Source organism: Dipodomys merriami, unplaced genomic scaffold (genome assembly GCF_024711535.1).
Source record: "Dipodomys merriami isolate MVZ:Mamm:240054 unplaced genomic scaffold, mDipMer1.0.p SCAF_5, whole genome shotgun sequence".
In the NCBI taxonomy this organism is placed as follows: domain Eukaryota; kingdom Metazoa; phylum Chordata; class Mammalia; order Rodentia; family Heteromyidae; genus Dipodomys; species Dipodomys merriami.
In genome coordinates this window covers 63,264,267-63,291,482 of record NW_027206068.1, presented here as the reverse complement: position 1 = coordinate 63,291,482, position 27,216 = coordinate 63,264,267, and the positions used below count along the sequence as shown (strand labels likewise).

At 36.4% G+C, this 27,216-nt stretch overlaps 1 protein-coding gene across 2 annotated transcripts in view; it reads left to right on the top strand.

The window, feature by feature from the left end:
* Positions 1–27,216, top strand: part of Chchd3 (coiled-coil-helix-coiled-coil-helix domain containing 3) — a 266,634-nt gene that overhangs the window by 102,510 nt on the left and 136,908 nt on the right. For both annotated transcript variants that reach the window (XM_069996789.1, XM_069996790.1), the window contains exon 4: positions 1,410–1,527. In XM_069996789.1, coding sequence (XP_069852890.1) covers positions 1,410–1,527 — 118 coding nt within the window. The remainder of the gene's footprint in view (positions 1–1,409; positions 1,528–27,216) is intronic.

The following is a 27,216-nucleotide window of genomic DNA, read 5'->3' as shown; positions in this document are numbered from 1 at the left end:
AATGTACTCTTATCTTACTCATATAACTGTAACTCCTCTTTACAATAAAATAAAAAAAGATTATTTTCACATTAGATAATCTCAAAGTTAAAGTTTTAATTTGTTTCTATTCATTAGACATAAAACTACATGTGAAGTTTACTTTTTAGGGGAGAAAGTTATGTTTTTTAGGATACTTTTTTCTGTTATAATTTATTTCTGAGAATTCCAGGTTATCAGGATGATATGGCAATTCAAAAATAGTAACAAGAAATTTTACATTCTTAAGTCCTTTTCAAGAGTCTTTTTAAGACTGGAATTTGATGGTTAGTACCAAGTAGGACTTACTGCTTTTCATTCATACTTTAGAATTTGTTCACAATTACATCAACAGAACAATTTACTTTTTCCTTTTAAAGCACAGCTCATACCTTTGAGGATATGATGGTATAGAGACAAGGTTATTCTCTGAGAGAAGAAAGGCAATCAGAAAATCTTTGTCCATGAGATTAGGCTGAAATGTTCTCTCATTCAGTGATACCGAATGCCTTTCTGTGCCAAGTATCATGCCAAATTGGTGCCAAAGTAATTTCTTTTTATCAGATACAATGAGTTTTAATCTAATTGTGTGATGAGGCTACTGACAAACTTCAAACAATTGTTTGCTTCATTAATAGAATGTGTTGTGTGTAGGTCCACAGCAGACGCAAGGGTCTGCTGTCTCATGGTGCTGGACCATATCTGGGATCCTACGTCAAGTTTGGAGCTACACCTAACTCTACCTAGTAACAGTCAGGAAAATACTAGATTCATTCCAGAAGGGAGGAGCTTGCTTGATGAACTGTTTGTTGTAATTGTATATGAGGATTGTTACAAAATGGGAGAAATACATTGGCTAGAAAAATGCCTTCGTTGCATTACTAGATCATCCCTGCTATAATGTGAGAGCCATTGGGCAGAATGTTTTCAGCTTTTCTTTTCAATCACCATATCCTCATTTCTTACACAGTGCCTGGCACAAAGTCAGCAAAAATTGGGCAGGGTCAATTTTGAGAAGAAAGATAACGATAATCTCAAGTGTTCATCATCACAAAGATGGCTTGCTAGGTTCATCACTTAAATTTGCAGGGAGCATCGGGAGATGTCAATGATAAAATTTTTAGGTGGGAAAACTTCAGTTTTAGCTAACAACTTTGTAAAACTTAGATATATCTTCTTCAGGGATTTGATTTTGTTTTTGTTTTTATTTTTTTGAAATGTGGATAGAAACTACATAGAAGTTTACTTTTATATCTACTTTTTCATATATATTGTGGGCCAAGATGATTTTAGCTATTGATATTTATGAGTATATGTTTCTTTTTATTTAACATAAAATAAGTAAGTCAACTAACAAAATATTCTAAGGTAGACCTCTCCTGTCTTCATAGATTCAAGCAAGCCAAGGAGCTGGAGCGAGAGAAGGCTTCAGCCAATGAGCAGTTAACCAGAGCCATTCTTCAAGAAAGGATATCAAGTGAGCAGGAGCGCTTGAAGGCAAAGCACCTGGTAAGTCTAAGAATTTTATTAAACATATCTTGCCTTCAAGGAAATCCCTGGTGTTTGGGAAAAGCCTACTTTTAGTGTTGATAATATGTACACATGTTCCCTTGGCTGAGATTTTCTGAAGTTTTGCCTTTTCCAAGTAGCTTACAATTTAAAATTTTTACCACCACGATCTTCAAAGCAGGTGACTTCAGAAGTATTGAAGTCAGGACCAGCACACAAATTCATGCATGTTTGTCAGGCCTGGAAGAATATTATTCCTTTGCTTGTTTCCCCTTTACTTTTGGTCTGATTATCTTTAAAACCAGTGGGTTAGCAGCCTCACCTGCCTTCTTCTACTTCTGGCAACTTCCACCTGCTAGTTCAGGAGACTTAAGCTAGGTGAATTAAACTTTGGTTAGTCACTCTCTGAGCTTAAAAAGGCCTTGGGGAATAATCTTTTCCTTGAACTAGCTTTAAGGAAACTAGTTAATGTAGCTGCAACCCCAGGGCTCTCTGAGGAATGGAGAATAAGTGAGACTATTAGGCCAAATGGTCATTTCTATTCACATTAACAAAAGCCATCCTGGGCAGAAAAGTATAGGAAACTCTTATCTCCAATTAACCTGCAAAGCTGGAAGTGGAGGTATGGCTCCAGTGGTAGAGTGCCTGTAGTAGGAAGACCCCTATTCATGCAGGCAAGCCCACCTAGTCATCTGGAGTGACAGAGCCCACCACAAAATTGTTAACAAAGAAGCAACTTTATTGAGAAGGTTCCTACACTGACCTGTCAGGGCCGCAGCACAGGCTCGGAAGCTGATACTGCGACTCCAAGCAGCCCCCGTTCTTTGGTTTTTAAAGGCAAAATCCATGAGGTCAAGCCTGGTCATGCGCAGGTGACCAATGGGATCATAACACACACAAAGGATTGTATAGTCATACCAGACCACACACAGGTGGCTAATAGGTGGAGTTTACCGTAAGCATGTGCAAAAGGCAGGGTTTATGGGTAGCGCGTGGTGTCACCAGTTGGAGCTAGATTCAACCTATCTGTTTTGTGGGTCAGTCTTTATCTCAACAATCAAGGGTGGGTTAGGTTGTTAAGGGGAGGGGGACCAGATGCATTTTTTCATTCCGGGAACTAGGCCCATCAAGTCTAAGATCTCTAAAACAAAGGCAAAGCTCAAAATGGAATTGTACCAGCTGGGGCTCCATCTCAGGGTCCACTTCAGTGCCAACCTTGAACAAAAAAGCCAATGAGAATTAGAGACCCCTAGTGTAAGTTCTTGTGCATGGGTGTGCATATGCTCTCTCTCTTCTCTCTTCTCTCTCTCTCTCTCTCTCTCTCTCTCTCTCTCTCTCTCTCTCTCTCTCTCTCTCCCCCCCACCTCTTTGTCCCCCATCTCCCCCCCCACCCTGCCCACCTCATACACACACACACACACACACACACACACACACACACACACACACACACACACTTCTATAATGAACAGAGAGTTAATACTGTTCATGTTTCAGGATGGAAGAGGAGAAAAATTTTCATTTTCCATTGGATAGAAGAATCCTTGGTTGGCATTTTTCTCTGTTCTTCTCTGTTCTTCTTCATCTTATGACCTTTCGTATCATATTCTTTAAACATTGTTTCTGTTGGCTCTTCACCTGAATTTAGATAGACTGTCTTATTCAATTTAACATTTTTTTTTAAAAGCTCATTAAATATGCTTGAGTGTGAACACACATGCATATAGCAAGGCATGAAAAGAAAAAAGTTTTCACAAAAAGATATTTTTACATGGAACAACAAAATGTTGCGTAATGTGATATGGTTAGAGCAGTGTGTTTTCGGCTTTCTCTTTTTATCTAATAAATCTTAAATACTTGTGCTCTTTTTAAAATTTGTTCAAACTTAGGAAACTGATATTGTCCATTCTGGGATTGTATCATATAGTTGACAAATTACAGTGCTCACAACTCCTGAATTCTACCATCTATCATAATATTGGCCAAATAAAGTACTCAAAGCACTTAGGGAATCCAAGTGGAATTTATAAGGCTGGATAAGAACTGGTTCAGAGGATGTTTTCCTGTGTTTAATGTTCTTGCATGTTTGGTTGGTATGTTGTGGCCACAGCAACATAACTGCCTATGGCATTTAGCTACTAGAAAATTCCCAACTTATTTATTAACTTTCTTCCTTATTGTTGCTTACTATTAGAGAAGATCTATACATGTATTGGATAAATCAGAAAATCAATTTTAAACAGTACTGACATCTTGAAATTTCACAATTCAAACATAATTTTTGTTAAAAATATACGTTATTTTACTTTTCATCAAATTTGCATAAGACACATATGCAGTAGGCAGTGCTGTTGGGGACACAGAAGTGAGGGAGATCTGGTTGTTTTTCTGAGTCTCAAGTCTTTGTGGGGAAGGTCGTTCTTACCTTGGGTGTTCTTTTACGTATGTTTTTTAAGTTTTGCGTTTATAAGACCTCATACTGTTTTAGAAAAACATAACATTGAAAAAAGTAAGCAGGTAAATGCATAAATTTAGTTTTTGCAAGTTTAAGTGATTTTTTTCCCCCACCAAAATGACACTTTTCATCCCCAGTTTCCTTTTTGTCTGAAATGCACCAGTGAAGCAATCAAGAAGAATTGATTAATTTTGTGCTGTGTGCTTTTCAGTTCTATGGGTTTTTTTTGTGCTTCAAACTGTGACAGTTGAAATTTCATGGTAAAACAGAAAAAGGTTTTGGATGTAAAGCATGGAGAAAAAATGACTAAATTAAAGGATGTAGGTAAGAATATCACTGCTGTCCAAGTGTAAGTAAGGTACTGCTGAAGGGCAAAGAATGTAGCTGGGCTTGTGATTTTGAAATGATCAACAAGATTCCTCTTAAAAGTTCTGTGTAAAAAAACAGTGAGATTCATCACGTGGGTTGTTCTGTATTACAATTAGCCAGGTGAATCAATTTGCCAGGGAACAGTGGTTATCCTGGTTTTTCTTTTTTCTTTAATTGGGCACTTAACAGTAATTTAAATATTTTTCCCTTTCTCTCTCTCTCTCTCTCTCTCTCTCTCTGTGTGTGTGTGTGTGTGTGTGTGTGTGTGTGTGTGTGTGTGTGTGTGTGTGTGTGTGTGTGTGTGTGTGTGTGTGTGTGTGTGTGTGTGTGTGTGTGTGTGTGTGTGTGTGTGTGTGTGTGTGAAATTCAGTACTTTGTAACCTCTGTTTCAATTCTCCCTCTGGTCAAATGAGCTGTGTGCTGGTCTTCTTGCCATAGAAACGAAGCTCTAGTTATTTGGATTTGCAGAGAGTATTAGTTTGCTTGATTGCTGGAAATTAAGCTAATGATTTTGGGCTTTTGCTTTTGAGGGATTTGAGCTGGTGAGGGTTTAGAATGTCTTTCTCAAGGTTACTGCTTGAGAACTAGATTTGGTCTCTGTCTCCAAGTCCCGTTCTTTATAACTCTTCCTCAGTGAAACAGCACCTCTGTACAGGTGAGGGCACAGGCACGCGGTGCCCATTTGCTTCCTGTGCTTTTGGGTTCAGCAGACCATACAGTTGCTAAGACAAAACATGGCTGTGTTCTCTTCTCCTGTTCTTTGTCATTGCTTGTAATACTGCTTTCTGTGTATTATAGCTTTATGATTGTCAGCTGGAACACCACAACCCAATGAAGAAGTTGTTAATGAGATATTCTGTGGAGTGGCAGGACAGTTTCTTCAGTGGAGCAGGGGAAGCATGTTTTGTTTCAGTGTGAAAGCACAATGAAGGAATCGTTGTGCAGAGTACAGACTTAACACTGCTTGCATGCATACTGACAATTGACGCAGATGGAGATATTTCTTAAACGTGCCTTCTCATTTGGGTGCCTTAGAGAAACATATATTGTTGCTCTGATACTAGAGGGCTTGTAGTAGATAATAGTGCATATTCTGGAGGTGGAGATTAAATTTTACTGTCAAGATTGGGGAACCAATCCAGAGAACCCAATGTAGGCCATTGCAGTTCACATAAGCTGCCTTTTACCCAAGGGGCTGCCTTAGACTGTGTGACCTTGTTGACAAAGTGATTAGAGAAGAAGACAACACAACTGAGTAGAATGCTATTGAAATTCTTGCCGACATTAATCATATTTAATGACAGCTGTGGGGAGCAACTCTGCTTAGAATGTGTTGTCATGTTTTCATTTTAAATGTGCTTTTAGAAATTCATCAAGTTGCTTGCAAACTGGTTGGCTCCGGGCAAGTCTTGGTGAGTAGTGTCCTATGTGGTAGCCCTGCCACGAATAGCTTATTGACAACCTATCACTTGAGTCATTACGGGTGTCCAGGTGAGATATGGAAAACACTGAGTAAAAATCCATAGGTAACTAAAGTGCAAAGGGCTAGTTATAATTCCATCTCTTCATAATGACTTGGCATTTATTGTTAATATATTTGCTTCATGGCCGGGTTGGAAATGAACTGTCATTAGGGCCCTGAAATTTTATTGAACCGACATCATAATCTCATTTCCTACTGAAGAGGCTAAGAAATATTACCCTTGCTGTTTGCTTTAACCTGTAACATATTAAAAGTTTAACATAAGCACAATCAAGTCTGTCAGTCCTTACAGACCCCAACTAAGGGTTTTGCACATTAGGTTTTGAATGAGACTTGAAGACTGATGAGCTCTTTCCTCTTGTTTCAGCAGCCAAGCTTTCCAGTTTGCCAGCATGGCAAGTCTCACAACTGTCACTTCCAATACCACCCTGTGAATTGCTTTCACCTTATAGTGTATGGACCTATGGCCTAGTAAATTCAGCAGAAAATTGAATAGCAGTTTACTGTGTGATATATACCATGTGCAAGCAGAGTTACTTCATCTTTGTGAATTGGACATTAATGAACATTCCAGCTCATAGTTATTTCTTTACTGTATACCTGCTTTTATTGTTTAGACATGATTTCAAAATGGAACTTAGTTATGCCCTTCCTGTGTTCTTGACAATCAAAAATATGCTCTGCTGGTGTGTGTGTGTGTGTGTGTGTGTGTGTGTGTGTGTGTGTGTGTGTGTGTGTGTGTGTGTGTGTGTGTGTGTGCGTGTGCGCGTGTGCGTGTGCGTATTTTATGATGAAGGGGAAATAACTCTGGGGCTATTCCCTTGTGGCCCTAAAGACATTCACCATTTTGTCCAATGTGACTTACTCTTCTCTTTTCTTTGCTAACTACAGTTTAAGGATGACTTCTCTTGAAAATACCAAGGGGCAGAATTACCAAATGAAGTAAGGTCTGCATTCTCTAGAGAGCAGGAATCTGTTTACCAACCTGCAGTATTTATTACATACCTCATTTAGCTCATTCATCATCTTAATAGAAAAATGAATCATTTTAGATGATTCTGAAATAATTCGAGGTAAGCTACATAGCCCCAGGCAGAGTATGATTTACTCAGCACCAAGCTACTTTCAAGAAATATAATGGAATGATCAGCACCAATAAGTTATGATTACTTATGGGAAACTTATCGGATGTCTTCTTTGTCACAGAAATTTGTTGATTAAACTTTTTGAATTTTCTAACTAGCTTTTCCCATCTTTCATTTTTATGACAGATGATTACAAACTTCCATAGTTATGGGTCTAAATATCCTCTGCTTATTCCAAAAACTGATTCTAAATTTAACTCCAAAGTTAGGCCTAATATTCTCTTGAGAAGAAAGATTCCTAATCATTACCCGTTATTGAAAATGATAAAACCTACTCAGTACACATTTTCTGCTTAGAAATTAAGCATTATACTTTTATCATTTCCTTACTCCTGTGTATATACCTACATTAAAGCCCATTCTTTCTTTTGTAGAACACATATTTGATTCTGAGGAACACAGCTAGGCAGTCTCCTAGAACTGTAGCTTCAAACCGGGAGGAATCACAACTGTTCCTGGCTAGTGTCATAAAGCACATTGACTTTATTCAGGACCAGAATCTCAGCAAAAATAACAGTACTGTTCATTTAGTCAGAAGCTTTCAGATCTACTATCTCTTTTGATATTTGGTATGGAAGGACATCTATCATCCCTATTAAGGGCAATTAGACAAATATTCAAAGAAAGCAAATTGAAAGGTAGCACAGTAATAGTCTTAGTTATGATTCATATTTCTAGTTAGTGCTAGTAAATTTATTATTGTTGTTGTTGTTACCTCTAGTGGAATGTAATCGATGGTTTTAGAAAGGGTGAGGGGACTGCTAGCGACAGGCACATGCTCAGCACAGAAATTACTGCAGACATAAAAAGGTAAGTAAATATCATGCATGTGATGTGTGCACACAGGAAGTATAGGTGGTGTTTCAGACCTGCTCAGCACAGGGGCGGGCAGCTCTGGTAGCCAGTGAGCGCATCGGGCAATGTATTCATCATTATAGCACTATCATGGAGTAAGGATAATAGCAACAAGACATTGAGATATATTCAATGGAATGAAGCATTTACCTAAACAATTTTGACTTTTAAAAGTTTTAGCACTGCTCATTGTAAAGTTAGTGTCGAAAATGGTCTTAAGTGAAATGTTACATTGTAGAGGAGTGGTTAAATGAAGTGCTTTTGTGTGATTTCAAGTTTCTCTTACGGGAAAACAACAACACCAACAACAAAACACCAAGGTATGGCCAAGGGGCAAGGGTAGATGAATGAAGGGGGAAAAGTAGGGAGAATGAAGTCAGGAACTCACAAGAAAAGTATGGGAAGGGGCCAGTTGAAAGGGGTGGGAATGGTGGAAGAGGAGACAATGAGCAAGATGCACTGAATTCATAAACTGGTTTGGGATGGCACTGCCTGTGTACAACTACTTAAAGATAATAAAAAATAAAAATAGTAACATCAAAAATAAAATAAGCAGACATAAAATATGTTGGCTATGATCTGCTGTATTTTGGGAGAGGTGGTCGATCTAAATACAGGGACCTGGTATGTAGCAGCTATCCATTTTTCTTTATTTTTTCTTTTTTAAATATATTAATTTTATTAGCATCATTCTGTAAAAACTTGTCTACAGAAACCAAAAATTGCATTGTTGATTTGAGGATATATACAAATATTTCTTGTTTAGTATATTTTTGTATTCACCTGGGGTCACGAATTAGTAGTTAAATAGAAAATTAATTAACTATGTCCATAATCAATAGATATTCACAAAATTTACTAGTGACAGAATGGCATTTTCCCTGAAGTGTACCTGACTTACAAAAGAAATTTCCTAAAACCTAGTACTTAGTAAACTCAACATAAATTGTGTCTGGTACTTATTTACATATTTTAAAATTTTATTTCAAGGTGATATACAGAGGGGCTGCAGTTACATAAGTCAGGGACTGAGTACAATTTTTGTTGAACATTGTTACCCCTGCCTCATTATCTTCTGCTTTCCCTCCTCACCCCAGACACCCATCTCCCAAATTGTAACATTCATTTCAAACATAGTGTCTTGTGTGTATCAAAAATAAAATAATCAGACATAAGCAATATGTTGGCTGTGATCTGCCATATTTGGGGAGAGATGGTTGACCTAGATGCAGGGACCTGGTGTGTAACAGGTATTCATTTTCTTGTCTTTCAAAAAACATACTCATAAGGACACATTTCTCTTCTTCTTAAACTTTGCAGTGTGAAGTCTTTGTTATCAGGAGAGAGAAGAAATGATTTGTTGTTTTCTTACCTAGGATAATAAAGGATGTTTGTTAAGGAAAATAGAGAAAGACTTACTGTAATAGATTAGTTTTAAAAGTAAATGTAATGTATGTTAGTAGTGTCTACTCACAAAGTACAGTCAATCAATTGGATATGTTTTGTAGACTTTAATGAGAAATTTAAAATGAAGATATGCTGCAGGTGTTTCTTATAAATTTAAGCTTTAAATAGAATTTGCAAAACTACTATTGACCATTCTGGAGATTTGTTATGTTTAAAAAAAGCAAACAAATATAAAGATGCAGTTATAGAATCGTTAATATGTTTTCAAATTGCACTTTCTAATCTCAAGATAGAACATTAACTAATGTTCTAAAAATTAATTTATTTCCCCCAAACAAGTTATTTCTTTTTAACCCTGGCAGAATAAAAGGAAAAACTGGTAACTGACGCTTACTTTTGCTATTGCAAAAATCTGGGGCTGGGAAGGTGGCTCAGTGGTAGAGCGCTTGCCTTGCATACCTGACGCCCTGGGTTTGATTCCTCAGCACCACATAAGCAAAAAGAAAAAGCCGGAAGTGGCTCTATGGCTCAAGTGGTAGAGCGCTAGCTTTGAGCTGAAGAGCTGAGGGACAGCGCCCAGGCCCAGAGTTCAGGCCCCACAACTGGACCCAAAAAAAAAAAAAAAAAAAAATTCAAAACTGAGTTTAACATTACTGGAGTGAATGAGAGAGAGAGAGAGAGACAGAGACAGAGAGAGACAGAGAGAGACAGAGAGAGAGAGACAGAGAGAGAGAGAGAGAGAGAGAGAGAGAGAGAGAGAGAGAGAGAGAGAGTGTGTATTTGATATATTTGTGTTGCCCATGATAAAAGACACTAAACAAGTAATGATTTTAACATTTATATATATATTTACTTTGACATAATTCTTAGCTTACAAAAAGGTGTGAGAATAATTCAAAAACTTAGATTTCATTTTGAAACATTTATATCATACTTGTTTTATATTTACTTTTTACATATGGATGTATTTATGTACAAATGTGTACACAGACATGCATGGGTTTTATGCCCTATGCCCATTTATCTAATGTGTGTTTTTCTGTAACCAAAGATAGTTATCAAGTCAGGAAGTTTAACATTAATCTTAATCCAGATTCTAATTTTGTCAATTCCTCTTAAATTCATTAGCAGTTTTTCCTCCCATACATGATATATTCTAAGTTTTCACCTTGCAGCTAGTTGACATGTCTCAGAATTCTATTTTAAGTATGATTTGCAAACAATAGGTTTAAGATGAGAATATTATGTTAATTTCAGTTTGTGAATTTCTGCTGTCATTGCTGGAGATTTTTTTGTACGCTTTTTATTGTAAAAATGCTGTACAGAGGGGTTACAGTTACATGAGCAAGGTAATGAGTACATTTCCTATTGAGCATTGTTGCCTAAAAATTAGGATGAGATGAGAGATGAAAGGTCTCACTCAGACATAGAGGTTAATATTCCATATTGTGGATGAGTTGAAGTAAATGTTTTCATGAACTAAAAATGCTGTAGCAAGCTTCCAGGTTCTATCATTAAACCCTATTAGAAAGGGAACGCTTTTCCTATTTTTCTACAGTTGTTCTGAATAGTAATTTCATCTGAAATAGCCTTCTTTCTGTCTCTCTGTCTCTGTCTTCCAGATTCTACTCCATGTAATTTTAGGCAAATTGCTTCCTTTTCTTGATACCCTTTGTTTCCATCTGCTTAAAATGAGAACAAGGTCTCTATTGTGCTTCTCTTTAAAGTCTTTTCCCTTGATGAATAAATATATAAATACACAGGTTCTTAGAGTAGGCTAAGTTCTATGTACTTATAAATTGACTTTTCATAAAGTAATTTTGTTTTATGAATAGGCTACCAATTCCAAGAGTCACATCTATTTTAATTTGCTTTGGTTATTAAGAAAGTACATTTCAAAAATAAGAAAAATAGTAAAGTTGAAAGCCTTTATTTCCTTGGTTAAATTGGATTTTTTTTCATTGAAAACTCATTGTGATTAGTTGACATGCTTTGGTAGTAGGCACGGGTATAATGTTCTTCAGCATCACTACGGTGAGATGGTCATAATGAGGAGGTCATTTTCTTGGAAATAAGGTATGGGATCGTTCTGGGAATATTGTGTTTGTTGCCTTAGAATGAAAACTCAGAGAGCTTTGTTAGCAAAATAAACTTAATTTGTTATCTGAAAATGTATATAACCAAATTAAAAGATTCTTTTTCTACTTAATATTTAAAAATAGAGATTATTAACTTATTTGCCCTAAGAATCTAGAAGACATTATTCTGAGTGAATTAGGCTAGACACTGAAAGACTGTGTGATTTTTTTAATATGTGGAATTTAAAAGTAGTAGACTCAAAAGCAGAGAGTGGAGAGTGGTAGTTGTCAGAATCTGGGGATGAGATGGTATTGGTCAAAGGATACAAACTCTAGTATAAGATGAATAAGTTCTGTGGTTCTAATGTGTATAATTTTGTGGGTATTGTTAGTTAAACTATCTTGTGTACTTGATATTTGCTGTATTATAGATCTTAAATGTTTCCACCATATGTGATAAGGTAGCTATAAGGTGATTTTACCATGTATACATATGTCAAAACATCATGCTGTCACCTTAAATATAGTAATTGGTATTTGTTACTTATACTTCAATCAAGGTGGGGAAAAGGCAATAACCAGGGGTGGTGGTAGGGAGTAAATTGTGACATAAGTTTCTATATTATTCTGGATGAACCCTAAGCTCAGAAATTCATTTTTTCAAGTTTTAAACGATTTTCATTTATTTAGTTCATTAAAAATCATAATTTTTTGTGGGACCCTTGTATTTTTTGCCTTGTCCCCCACCCGCCCCTTTCTAACTTGTTCTTTTTCTTTCCCAGCCCTTCCCTTGTTCCTGTTCCATTTGCAGCATATGGACAGTGGCATCTTTAGACTGTTCTTGTCATTCCTTGTCATGCATGGGTGACATTATACACTGGTGTTTGAAACTTTTTTTTTAACCTCCATACAGAACTCAATATATTATAAAGAGACTGGCTCAGTTCCATCCTTGAAGGCATCCAAAAGAACAAGTTCTAAATACCAAGCTTCTTTTGAAGGCAGCATATTTCATTGTGTCTCCATCTTGTAGATCACCATTTCCAAGACCAGCTATAGCAGTACATATGTTATAATATTGCTTCCTGCAGCCTCTCTCCTCTCTGAATACATAGATCTATTTTGTGATCTTAGGGCACATATGTACTACGCTTGTAGACTGACACAACAAAAGCCAGACTCAAAGTAGTCAGGTTTTGTCCTTGTAAATGACATGGTACAAATGCATGCGGTGGATTAAAAATATGTTCACTCTGACAGAAATCTTTTTACGTGAAGGGAAAAAGTGTCCATCAATTCTGATGGCAACAAAGGTGGCTGCTACCAGGGAGAGCAACTTGCCAGGACCGCATGTTTCTCAGGCTCCGTTCTGGAAACACATTTGTTTCTTGATTCTCAGCTTTGCGTTGGTTATAATCTTGTCTTGGCATGCACGGTTTCCAGAATACATCAGTTTGCATGTTTCTTTGGCTTTTTCTCAAGATTTATGAAAGGGGTAAGATTTAGCTTTTTGTCTGGCAAGTAACAAAGCCTGTTTGAGATCCCTAATCAATAGTTGTAAAATAACTAGAAATTGATCCATGCCAGCTGTAAAATCTATCCATGCATTTCTATTAAGGTCCATCATCAGATTGAAGCTGTGCAGAAGGCATTTCTGTCCTCTACCCCCATCAGATCACCAAAAGACAGGACAGAAGCAGGTAGCAAACAACTCTGCATTTTTAACAGAGTGCTCTTACAGGGTTCACAGTTTCATACAAGGCTCTGGGGGCATTTCTCCAGATTTATAGTCATATTTTGCAGAAGGCTGAAAAAGTTCCTGATGTGTATGTGTGTAACCTAATTTGGGAATCGAATCTCATTTTGTTTGTAGGTGGAATAATGATGCGATTTGATACTGCCAGATTATATCCTCTAGAATATACTTTTCACTGGCTTGGCATGACCTTTCTCTCCTCTCTATTCTTGCTTTCCTTTAATCCTCTTCAGAGGAAAGTGTAGATGTATTTAGATGGACAAGACCACCATTGATATTCACATACTCCTTGATCAGATGGTATTTGAGGGAGGTTACTGCTCCCTTTCCAATGTTCATAATAATATTTCGTAGCTTGTCAAGTTGCCACCCTGTCACCACCAGGATGATACAAGGCATAAAGGTTCTAATTGACTGCGCATTTATATTGGGGCTCACAGGTTGCAGTAAAATGATTATATTTCAAAATAAGAGAGTAATAGTTTTCCTGGGATAAGCCTGAAAACATAGTCAGTAGTTCCAGAACAGAAATTGCTTGTAGCTGACTTGAATATTTGTATATGATTAAAAAAAGGATACAGCAATACTTACTTTTCAAGATTTAAAGTTTTAAAGATCATGATAAATGTTTACAATATGATGCTTACTAGATTAAAATAAATGGGATTTTCTTCGGTATCTACATATCAGCATAGACAGAAAATTTAGTAGTGAGTGTATATTCTTTTTTACTTTCTTTCAGGCATGTAGAACATATTTCTGTGTTTACCTGAGTCTCAGAAATAGATATTAATTTCACAAAAGTAATTAAACAAAAGCATTCATTCTTACTTAGAAGAATCTAAGAAGAGAGTCTAATAAGAAGAATCTAAGAAGAGAGTCTAATATATAGAAGGAAGAAGAGATTAAGACAGTTGTCTGTCCTGCCCCGGCCACATCTAACAACTGAATTTCACCAGTAGGTGTCTGCCTCTCATGGAATGCTTGCAACAAGCTAGGTGTGCCTTGTGCCAGGATAGGTTCAGATCCTAAGTCTAATCAAATGGCCCTCCAGTTAGGATCTGGCTTTCTACCCACATGGTCTGCAGAAAGAACACCTTAGTTGGAAGGCCCCATGTGGCTCTTCTCCCTGGCAGATGCGATTCATATTTTAAAGCAATAGTTTGGCCTTTTGGTTGATTAATAGGTCTCTACAAACTTCTGAGTCTGTTGACAGACTGGGCTTTCAGATGTACAATACCGATTCCACTCAACATATTATTGTTTTTAAAGTTCTATTTTTTATTTTATTTTATATTTTACTAGCTTATATTAATTGTACAAAGGAGTTCATTGTGATATTTTCATACATGCATACACTGTACCCCAAGCAAACCTACTTCAGCTATTGCTTTCCTTATTCTTCCTGTTAAGATCCAGCAATAGCTGGGCTGATGCTTGATGAAACATCTGGACACCATGGTATAGCCAAGTTGGCATATTAAATGAATGGTAACAATGACCGTCTGTTCTTTATAGATGAAAAACCTCAGAAGTGCTTTTTGCTCCTTCTGGCTGATACTGTAGAGAACTAGACGATTGCATTTGTGACAACAAGGCACCAGTAGCTGCAGGATGTGAAGGATTTTCTTCCTTCACATTGTGAGTGCAGGACATTTTGTGAAAATGGAGAAAGGCAGTGATTGAAGAATGTCACCTCCAGACCCCTAGTATAAACATACTTTGCAGCTTGACATTTCTGGTGTGTCTGCCAGGATTTGGGACTTTATAACTTAACAGGGCTAGTCCACAGTCCTCCCAGTTGACTCCTCCGAGTTGCATACTTTCTTTTTTTGGTCAGTTGTAGGGCTTGAACTCAGGGCCTGAGCACTGTCCCTGAGCTCTTATTACTCGTTCTACCACTTTGAGCCACAGCTACACTACTGGTTTTTGAATGGTTAATTGGAGATAAGAGTCTCCAAGTTTGAAGCCCTGACTGGCTTCAAACCACAGTCCTCAGATCTCAGCCCCCTTTCGCCCTGCTGACCACGCCTCACAAATGTCTCTCTGGATGCTTGCTTCAGGATTACCCCTGCCCTGACCCTGTTTCTGGAAAATTTAGCATCTAACAATGGCACTATCTTCAGATTCTCCTACATTTGGAGGGCCCACTAAAGTATTAGTGTTGTGGCCATACACTTCCCCTTAAAATAGAGCTGTGTCATATGACATAGACGATGCCTAAATTATCAAATTATCCAGTTGAATAGCAACCCATACTTATTTATTAACCTATGAGTTTCATGCATTCCCTCTGTGTCAGCGGCAGGGGCAGAAGATGGAGCAGAGTCCTTGCTCTAAGAAGTGCAGAATGGCTACAATGGACACCATTATGTATAAAATAAGACAGATTCATGAGTGCTTCTGGAGCATGAGGTAGAGATGTGTGCTTCTCTCACTCTGTGCTGTGTGGAATACCCCCCTTGCTTTCTATTCTACCCCTCAGTCCTCCCTTTCAAGCTATGGCATAAATAGCTCCTTTGTAAATCCTTCCTGATTTCCAGATTCAGACATGATCAGTCCTTTCCATGTTTGCAAAACCTCTTGTTTATAATCGTTTTATGACTAGAATGATTTATAAATAACTTGTCATCCAATGACAGAAGGCCAATGGAGACTTCCTTAAATATGGTGAAGCAACACATAAATGGAGATGTTCCAGGCAAACCCAGACATATGAATGTGACCTATTTGTGACCTTTAACCTCTGTAGCAATAAAATATAGTCGGATCAAGTATATGTTCCCATTTTATTTTATTTTATTTTTTTGGGTCCGGTCGTGGGGCCTGAAATCTGGGCCTGGGCGCTGTCCCTCAGCTCTTCAGCTCAAGGCTAGCGCTCTACTACTTGAGCCACAGCGCCACTTCCGGCTTTTTTTCTTTTTGCTTATGTAGTGCTGAGGAATCGAACCCAGGGCCTCATGCATACAAGGCAAGCGCTCTACCACTGAGCCACCTTCCCAGCCCCACCTTTTATTTTAAAGTGAGTTCTATTGTGGAAGTAGAAAGTACAGAAAAGGAGCATGGATGTCATTTATCCTTGGAATTCTGCACTGGATAAATGTTTAGTAGGAGGTCACTAGAGCTTGCTGAGTAGAATTTTTGCTTTCCTTCATGGGTATCAGAAGTTGAGCAGACTTCCTGGGACTTCCTTGGCAGCCTACAGAGAGAAGATTAGGCCTAACAGACAGAGAAAGGACCAGGGAGACTCAGCTGCAGAGTGGCTCTTTGTATTATTCTATGGTCTAAATCTTGGGAAGTGGCAGTCTGGACCTGCTCTGGGCTGCAGTGATCGAGTGAAGTCGGGCGTCCTCAGAGGCTGTGTAGAAGGTGGTAGAGTCATGGCTCCTGGGTGATCATGTCAGTGGTTACAGGTGCCTATCTGGGACAAAAGTACAGCTTCCTCTGAGGCAGGCAGGAGGTAGGTTGGTAACAGGGCCCTATTTCTACTTACTGTGGTTTGTATCTTCAGTCTTCATTTACTCCGAATGCCTCCTGGCAATCTATTAAACTCATAACATTCAAGAATATTATAATCACTTAGTAAGGCCACTGACTGTTATGTGGAGTAGAAGATTCCTTGCAGTTCTTTTTACAGACTGTCATCAAGGAATTCCCATGATATAGAGTCTAGATGACATTAGTTCACAGGATTTTACATATAAATGAAGGTCTTGCCATTTAAACAGGCCTTTTCAATGGCCAGAGTAGGCTGCTGCTATTGGTATAATGAAGTCGAGTACTGAATAAAATATTGAGTTTATTACTACGTGGTTCTAAAATAAGTAAATAATGGGTACATTGACTTCTACTTTATAGACCCCTATAAGAGCCCTCTGTTAAACAGCCCAAAGGTCTTTGTCGTTATTCTTCGGTGCTGAGGGGCCAACTTCGATAGAAAAGGTAGACATTTAAAACCTTTTTGTGAGTAATGAGCATTTGGTTTTTACTGCAGTCTATAATTTGACTCAATTGGCAAACTGTTAGTGCAAACTTCTGAGCCTGGAGTATTATAACACTTTTTTTTTATCAGACACCTGTGATCAGCAAACTCTATATGGCCTGAGTTTATTATATTTGCTATGAAAGTGAACTTGTCATCTATCCATTCAGGGCTGGCTTGGGTACTTCCCCCTCTGTAGTTAAAAATCCCTTTGGCTTTATATTACCTTCCTGGACAGGATAGTTTATTGTTTAATTCTTTACTATACTTCCTGTCCTTTGTTCACTCTTGTAAAATTTATAGCCAACTTTTAAAGGTGTGAATTTGTACCTTCTTCATGTTCTCTACCAGCTGTGGGTACAAATGCAAAAGGAAGAGCTGTCCAATAATTCTGGGATGGAAGTTCCCAGTTTTGGCTATTAAAATCCTCTGTCAAAGTGCACATTTCTCAGCTTTCTCTATTTGAAAATCCAGACGACCTATTTTATTTCTTATGCGCTGGTCCTGGGCTTGAACTCTGGGCCTGAGCTTGAACTCTGGGCCTGGTTGTTGTCCCTGAGCATTTGTGTTGTGCTCAAGGCTAGCATTCTCTCATCTGAGCTACAACTCCACTTCCTGCCTGGTGATTAATTGGAGATCAGTGTCATGGATATTCCCACCCAAGCTGTTTTGGAACTCCAATCTTCAGATCATAGCCTCCTGAGAATAGCTAGTAGCGCTGGACTTCAAATGATCTTTTTCTTATGCCTTTTTAAAATAGGATCAATAGAGCTAATTTGTAATAGTGCAGCATTGTATGTATTATTGTATGTATGTATGTGTATACATATCTCCATATATACTTATATATTTCTTGATACATATATTTCCCATAGTGGCCAAATCTGTCTTCCCTATGAAAATGAGTGGCCAACAAATATACTTGGCCAATTGTAGAAGAAAAGATTCTTACAGAAATGATGTTCCTAGGGGTTGTAATCATGGCTCAGGTGGTAGAGCTGCAGCCAATGAATGAGAGATCATCAAACTGAGTTTGAGCCTTAGTCTGAGGGGGGAAAAAATAAATGATGTTTCTAGATTCTTCTTTCCTCTATACTCTCCCTCATCCCCCAAGTAAAGGTAAGAATTCTACCCCCTCATTCATTCCCATGAAACAGGACTTCATTATCTTATGTTGGAGAAGCATGTGAAGTTTCCTTCTTGGCCTTTTCAAGGCTTAATTCTAATCACGTTGTTAAAATAATATTCCACTACTTCTGATTTTCCTAATTATCATGCCGATAAACAGTGGGGATCATGACATTAGAATAAGTGAGTAGCTTACGATTTTTGCCTCAGAAAGAGAAACTCTTGCTGTTTTCCTCCCCCCTTGAGCAACACAGCAGTAATAAATGAGCAAGTCCAGAGTACTTTATGATAGATAGTTAATGGTGCTGTGCCTCAGCCAACAGGCCTGTTTCCACAGCATCTGTCACAATTCAGAGTCATTAGCATACCTTTAATGGTTTCTTTTCAAAATAATTTCTACTAGGGCATTTAGAATACATCAAGGAAAAATATTGAGTTGTAGATGAGGAATTCTAAATGTAGACAAATGGTTTTCATTCCCTCAGATATAATTTTGATAAACCCCAAACCACATAGGAACATACTACAGAGTATATCAGCATTTAATGAACTATCTTGAAATTGTCTTCCAGGCTTTCAAAATAGTTAATTTTTTAAAATAAAGTTTAATTTCAGAAATTACAAATAAAATTACCGTGTTTCTCAGGATCTTTAATTCCATGGATGTTTAACTCCAGGACCTTTTACTTCTCTCTTCCCATACTCTGTCATAGGGTCAATCATGCAAGTGATGTGGTTCACACCTTATGAAAAAATGTTCTTCAGAGGGCCTGCCATTTTTAAAGAATACTGGTAAATATTTACCTGTTTAGTTTTGAGGGGGAAATCTTCAGAGAAGCAAATCAAGCCATCTCTTTTTTTTCTGAATTGTCAAGAGTAATGAGAGAAGGTCTGCATTAGATGATTGAATTTATAATGATTCATTTCTTTAAAAAGCAAAATGATGTTCTTTTGTTTTTATAAACGTGCAACCAGTACGTACTTCTAGCGTGTGTATGTGGCTATGTAAAAAATACTTCCTCGTGTTGTAGACACCTGTGAATTGTTTTCCTGCTTGATGTTTACAACAAGATTTTAAAGTGGGCAGATCAGATGGCACCCCTTTTCCCAAACCAAAACGGCGAGACTCCAAAAGGAAAGCCACTTACGTCACATTTCCTACAGAGCTGACAGTGGAAAGGCCCCGACTTCTGAGATCTCTGATTCGTGTGTGCATGCCCGTATGTGCACAGGAGGTCTTCATATACGCATGTTGGTCTTCAGGGCCTGGGCGCTAACCCTGAGCTTTTTTGCTCCAGACTAACCCTCTGCCACTTGAGTCATAGCCCCACTTTGGTTTACTGACTTTCCTGCCTGGGCTGGCTTTGATTTGAACTGTGATCCTCAGATCTCATCCTTGTGAGTAGCCAGGATTACAGATGTAAGACAGTGCCCCTGAGCTGTCAGTATTAAACCCTTCCATTTACTGTGGGTTTAACCCTTCTGTGCCATGCTGCTCTGGACTCCTGCATCTTTTGAAGAGACTTTTTATTTTTTTTGGTCTTCTTTTCTTGGTGCTTTGGAAACGAGTAGTTTTTTACATCTTAAAGCCTATTTTATTAACTTCAGGGTCTGATTTTTGTTTTTTTCTAACTCTTTTGAAACATTTACTTGTATTTAAATAAATGAATAAATGATGTTCATTGTTATATATGTTTAAAGTTATTGGGTGGTTTAAAATTTAGAGTTCAGTGAATTGGGAAAAGGTGCTTTCATAGGTCTTTGCCTTCTCAGACAATTACTGTTACACTATTGACATAAATAACCACAGACTTAGAAGATGGATTTCCTAAGTGTAAACATTATATTGTATGTCATTCTCCTTTCCAAGTTCCTAGAAAGGTTTGTGTCCTAATGTTCCAGCCAATGGGAAGGGGTGGGGGTCCGGAAAGGAGACCATGCCCCCACTCACTGAAGAAGTCTGGGAAGGAAGGGTGCGGCTCACCATTCCCTCTCATTCTATGCACACGCAGCTAGGAAGTGGTTTTTTTGAGGATAGTAATGAGCCCTGCTAAATATCTGAAGTCCTTTTATTAATAAAGGCAAGAGGGAAATTATGAGGCGTTAACATCTGCCCCAGTTACACATGGTTTCCACAACTGATATTTGAGCTTTCTGATGCAGAGCCAATTTTCAAATGTATTTACATATCTAACATTTCTTGACAGCTTCTTTGCAGTTATAAATCATATTGACTTTTTGATTACATATATTCATTTGAAAATACCAAGTACTATTATTTTCTTAGATGTTGTGGTGCTAAAAAGTTGTCAGTAAAATCTAGAATCTTTAAATAAATTTTGAAAAGGGGTGATGGACCAAATGGAATTCTAATTACTGCACTTGATTTCAACACATTTCTCTTTCATTTGAGTCTTTCAAGGGAAAAGTGAAAGGCAACATTATCCTTGAGAAATTCTCTCTGTGCATAAGCAGCCGTTTTTAATTACAGAAAATGTCTTTAAAATCTGTTTTTGCCATTTGAAAGTTTTAGCTGTGAGAAAGTCAATTGTCAGTAGTATAATGAAGGAAAAAAAAGTCATAAAGTAAAAATCCACGTACCCATTATGTTTAGTAGACATGTATTATTTGGATATTTGTGGTTAGTTGTCCATAGAAAAACTTCACTCTGGAGTTCTGGTACTCTTGTTGGTCATATAAATACAAAAGACTTAAATGTCCATCAGTTCATACCTGAAGAAGTTTGACTATAATATAACGAAAATTATCTGAAGACTAAATAGTTCACATATATATGATTTTGGTCCACTCTTAACACAAATAATCTCCTTTCTTATAAAGGAGTCTCTTTGGCAAGTTGTTACATTTATTTTACTGGACTTGCCCTTTCTAAAAGTGTAAGCAGCCTCTTTTCTTTCTCTCCCTTCCCCTTTTTCTCTACTTTCTTGCAAGAATTGCCTTAAATTGTAAGTCCCTTTGCATATTCTCCAAGGTGATAAATCTTCATTAGCTGAGAATAGATTTGATTTTTTGGGAACAGCCAGAAGTCATTTGGAGTCAGGGCTGGTGAATGATCAAACTATAATAACATTTTCAGTTAGCTAGAAGGAGTGACTAGGACATAATAAGATCACTTTTCTTGAGATTCTAGAAGGAGGAGTCCCAAAATAGAGTTCCAAAATAGGAAATCTCATTTTGATATGTCTGTTTGATATATGTGCCTATTTCTATTTGTATTTATAGAAAATGAATATTACTAAGTTATTTTTATATTTGTGTCTTCCTCTTTCATATTGTCTGTGCCTTCAAATGATTGTGTGATAATTGTTACCCTTTAATTTTTTGTGGTTTTTAGTGATATCACATTTGAAATATAGTAATTAAAATGATGCAATACTGGAGGAAATAACATTTTACTCAATATGTAATTACATAAGTTGGCTACTTGATAGATGTTTTTCATTTGTAGTTAACATTTGAAAATTGGCAGCAAAATTTCAATACTTTAAATATAATTATCTAAATCTACATCATCAGATGCAATAATATATCAAATGTTATAATTCATATTGTCATTATTAACCAATATTGCTCTAAAAGTATAATCTTACAAAAGTAAATTCTGATATTTAGCAGTTACTCTAAATACTAGAGTCTTCTAATATGTTAAATATAAAACTTGATATTTATTTAAAGAGGATTTTAATCTTAAAAAATACCACTTCTACTGTGTGCTAGTGGCTCATGCCTATAAATCCTAGCTACTCAGGAAGCTGAGATCTTAGGATTGTGGTTCAAAGCGAGCCTAGGAGGGAAAGTCCATGTGACCCTGATCTCCAGTTAACTACCAAAAAGCAGGAAATGGAGCTATGGCTCAAAGTGGTAGAACATTACCCTTGATCACAAAAGTTTGGGAACAGCACTCAGGCCTTGATTTTAAGCCCCAAGACCAGCACATGCACGCATGTGCATGCATGCAAACACACACACACACACACACACACACACACGCGCGCGCACACACACACACACACACACACACACACACACAATATCAGTCAATAAATCAAGAAAAAAAATCACTTCTATCTCTTGACCTTGAATGGCATCTCACTTTTTAAAAGTCTATCATTTGGCAAATATTTACTTTTCGTGCTTATTGGCTATCATAAATTTCATTTTCATTTCTGTTAACTTTATAAAGTTTTAAAGGAGAATGAAGATGCAATTGAACTTGCTTTCGAAGGAAAGCAGGTAGGGAGGATTAAAGGAAAAGACTTAGTTTGAAAGCCAAATAAATATGCTTAGATACTAATATCAAGTATGTATTGTTTCTGGTTATTGTGCTATTTGGTTTATTTTCTTCCATTTTTATTATTAAAATTATGTCTTCAACTATGTCATTATAATACATGATAATTTTAAAGCATGCATAAGAATGGTAATTATAATCATACATATAAGAAGCCATTTTTATACTTTCTTAAAGTAAAAACTATTTACATAGAAAAAACACATCTTTATTAGATTTTCTAGTATTTCAAGAGGGTGATGTTTGTCTTTCAAATAAGAACCTATTAGTTCACTTCTTTACAAAGAGTAAAGTTTGATGTTGTTTAGCAAAAATGAATGCTGATTCACATTTATTTTCCTGGTAGACAAATTGATAAAAAGGTCAGTGGCTGTATTGTACTCTTAAATTACACAATTAAGTACAACTACTTAAATACATTAATATATTGAATATATTAATATATCAATGTATATAATATATATGTTATATAATATATAATGTATTAAATATATTAAACATACTAAAATGGTTTTAAAAAGTACAGTGGCTTATAAATTTCACAACATGTTATGAAAGTTACTGTGGATTTGAAAAATTTTAAAAATTAAGAGGAAAAATAGAGTTGCTCGTTTAGTCATTCACTTGCCTATTCATTTAATAAAATGTTACGTGTATTTATACATATATCCATACATATATTCATAAAGGTATAAGCTCTTTAATAATGCTATAAAATAAATAGAATCCTATCACTTTGGAACTCAATCTGATATAGATCAATGTTTGCCTTTAAATTGATCAAGATATACTATATTCATAAACTGCTTTATAAATGGCAACTCTTTTGTACAACTACTTAAAGATAATAGAAGAAAAGAGTTAGAATATGAGACTAATCATTTTGGGTTTAAATTCTTCACTCTCATGACCTGTAATAAGAAGATTTAATGTTTGCCACTTCTGTTTAAGTAAGGTTCCAAGTGGCATGGGTCTCCAGTTTCCATCAACTTAGCCTGTAACCAAATTGAGCAAGGTCACAGGAAAAGCTCCCAGTGATATCCCAGCCTCATAGTAAAACTAGGTCATTTCTGTTCACTATACTGTACCAGTCATGAGGGTACATGTTTTCACCAAATTAGGTATATTCTAAATGTGTTCATATTGCTTTGGATTTCTTACTACTCTTTTCAAGTAACTTAATACTTTTCAAAAAGTACATGTATAATGAACAACTAAAATTATAGATTGTAGTTGGATTATTTCCTAATGATTAAGCATATCTTATCTATGTTAAATATAGTAATCATTGGCATGATTTAAAAAAAATGTTTGATGTTATAATGTGTCTTATGTTTATCCAGTTTGTAATTTTGAAATACAAGTTTGGACAGTGTGTGCATACAGATGGCTCTGTTTATCATTTTCACTAAAATTGTTTATCTGACCTATGTACATCTGCCCTGTGAAGATAATGCATCATAGAATTTCTAGTGTTCCTGAGCATATTTGCTAGCTGATGCTTATATATATTATTTTGAACTATCTCATAGGAGGGATAAAAACACATTATTCTAAGTTTTTAAAATACAGCAATGTATTGTGAACATTCTCTCATGATTAATAGTCTTCTCTTATATCTATTTCATGTATGTATATTGCATACTTGACTGCTTCCCTGTTTTGGGTTGTATATGGAGTTTCCATACACAAATATCAGAATGCCAAGAAGAATATCATATTTGATAAATCTTAGTTGATATCTGTGATCTATTGTCTGTTCATTTTTTTGTGTGTATTTCTGGTAGTAAAATTGTTGGGTGAAAGGGTATAGTTTAATATTTCATTATTATCACATATATATATACACACATTTACACTTTTCAGAAGTGTTTACCAGTTTATATTCATGCTACAATATGTGAGGATGCCTAGTTTTTCTCGTTCACTTATCAAGATCTCATTTTTGTTTGTGCTTCTTAGAAGGAAAGACATTGGAGCTAACAGACCAACAGACATATACTGCTAATTTCAATTACTTATTCTTAACCTTCTTTTCAATCTCCAGTGCTGTTTTAAAACATTTTTATGGGGGTCTCTCTCTCATTGTTTATATTTATACATTTTAAGTTTTAGTCAGGTTGGTTGGATTTCTTACTTCATAGTAATTAAATATTTGAAAAAGTTTATCTTCCTTTAACAGTTATTTAAATAATCACTTTAATTTTCCCTTTCATTTCAGTTTTTTTTTTACAATCAAATTTTTATTCACCTTGTTGATTTTGACACGAGGTATCTCACCAAGTTCTTCTATAAAGATTTCCTCGTATTAGTGTTTTGAACAAGTAATTTATCCATTTTCAGATTTGTCTTGATTATTTTATGTAGAGAATACAGAATTGTGGGTTTTTCTGGTATTTAAATTCTGTTTAGTTGGCATGTTTGCTAGTTCTTGAATTAGTACTATACCATTACTTATTCTAAATTCAGAGTTAAAAAAATAAAAGTATAATTAAGAAAAGAGAGGTAGACATTTGAAATAAGTGTGATGGGTGGAGTTAGAGAATAAACTTATGGTTCTATGGAACAGACATCATGTGTTTAACACTATACATAAAGAACTATCAAATACAGTATAATATGTACTTTAAAGATAAAAAGTGGACATGTAAAAGATAAATTTATGTTTTGTTTTGTTTTGTTTTGTTTTTTTTGTTCATGGGGCTTGAACTCAGGGCCTGCTTGCTGTCCCTGAGTTTTGTTTTTGTTCAAGGCTAATGCTTTGAGCCACTTCTAATTTTCTGTTAGTTAACTGGAGATAAGAGTCTCATGGATTTTCCTGCCAGGGCTGGTTTCAAACCATAATCCTCAGAGCCCAACCTCCTCAGTAGCTAGGATTCAGGTGTGAGACACCAGAACCTGCAAAATAAGTCATTTTTGAGGGGAAAGCAAAATAGTATTACGCATTTAGTTAGGAAAATTTCCTAAAACTGAACAATGTTGGGAATTGGGTTGTAATATGTGATAAACATGAAGATGATAAGCCTAATTTGAAAGCTTGAATATCTGCAGAGCATGTATTTGTAGATGAGATAATCCTAAATAACAAAGTGTACATTTTATATAAAATATAAAAAACATTATCAAGACAGTTCCCCAGTGATGACAATTAGTTCTCAAAATTTCTTCGCTTTTATGAGTTATCTTCAAAATGAACATTATTCTGTCTTCATTAAGCATTTCAGAACTTAAATCCCTTAGCTATTTGTTTTGAAATATTTATATGTAGTATCTGGTATGTATGTGTAAGCTGAATTTTTTGCTTCTAATTTAATATATGATATATGATTGATTCCTTAGAGGATCTATCCATCTTTATTCTTTCTCTTTTTATTCTCTCTTTGCTTGCTTGGATCCCCTTTTCTCTGTTTGGCATTAAACCTTTGTTAATTGAGCCTGGCTGGATATTTTGTAGCTAATGAAGACCTCTGGCAGCCAATCAGATGCCCAATGGCCATTCATGATGTGAATTTTGTTCTTCAGAAGTATCATTACTTTGTATTGACTTATGCAGTTTATTTAGCTAAATTTTGCTGGCTTGGTCATTGACAGAATTGCCTGTTGTCTTTTTCTGAGGACATTGGGTCACATTTGTCCATGTCATACAACAGCCTCATGTTGGTAGTACCAGTTTAGATCCTATGAGATCATTTCCAGCCCTTCAGTGTGTGTCATGTAGTCATCTTTTATAAAGTAAACAGGAAAAACTGTCTGAAAAATGTCCCAATGTATAAAGCCACAGGTTCCAATAATGTGAAATTATAGTGGGTTCTTTAGAGTCTTCCGAGAATTGCAATTACTAACACTGTGAGTAATTTTCCTTCTTCCCTAACTTATAGTTGTTAAAGAACAATTTAGAAAATTGATGCTACTGTCAAAAGTCAGGATGGTGGGATACATGCTCTGTCTCTATATGACACCATTGAAACCACAACTTTGACTAACTGTGAAAAAGGAATCTATTTTATACTCCATTAAACGGTTACACATCATCAATAATTTATATCACCCTAGTTCTTGTCTGTATCAAGGATGATAAACTACTTTGCTATGAGTATTTTTTTTTTTAATGAAGGCAATACTAGAGTGGCATTCTCCTCTTCTGCCTGTTAATTTCTGCCTCGTCTTCATTAGAAATATATAGGTGTGTCTGGGAGTTTCTAGCTAGTAATTACAGGGCTGTAATAGTCATAGGCAGCCTAAGAGGAAACCAGCAGGTGCTGACTTAGATTGATTTGCTATTTAGCTGACTACTCCATAAACACATTTGGGGCACAGTGTAGTCTTTCTGTGATGTGTGTGTGTACACATATATGCTTGTGTTGCAGTACTGCAGCTTGGGTGTGAGCACATGTTGAACGGGCATTTTACCATTGAGCTAGGCCACCAGTCTCTGAACGTACTATTTAGAGTGTGATTACACACATTAAGTTATTCTACTGTTTGCAAGGATTGGAAAAGATACAGACAAATCCCGAGGTTAGACATGGGAGGCCAAAAGCTGCTGTTCATAATCACTCCTGCTAGATCACCCAGCCAACCCCAATTTTGGTAGAGAGATAGTTGGGTAGTACAAAAATGAACAGCAGTGTGGTGCTACTAATTTTTGGTGTCTCCTGAAATGTGAGGAACCCATTATTTTCAGGAAATCTACAAGTAGAGGTTTGCCCATTGATACCA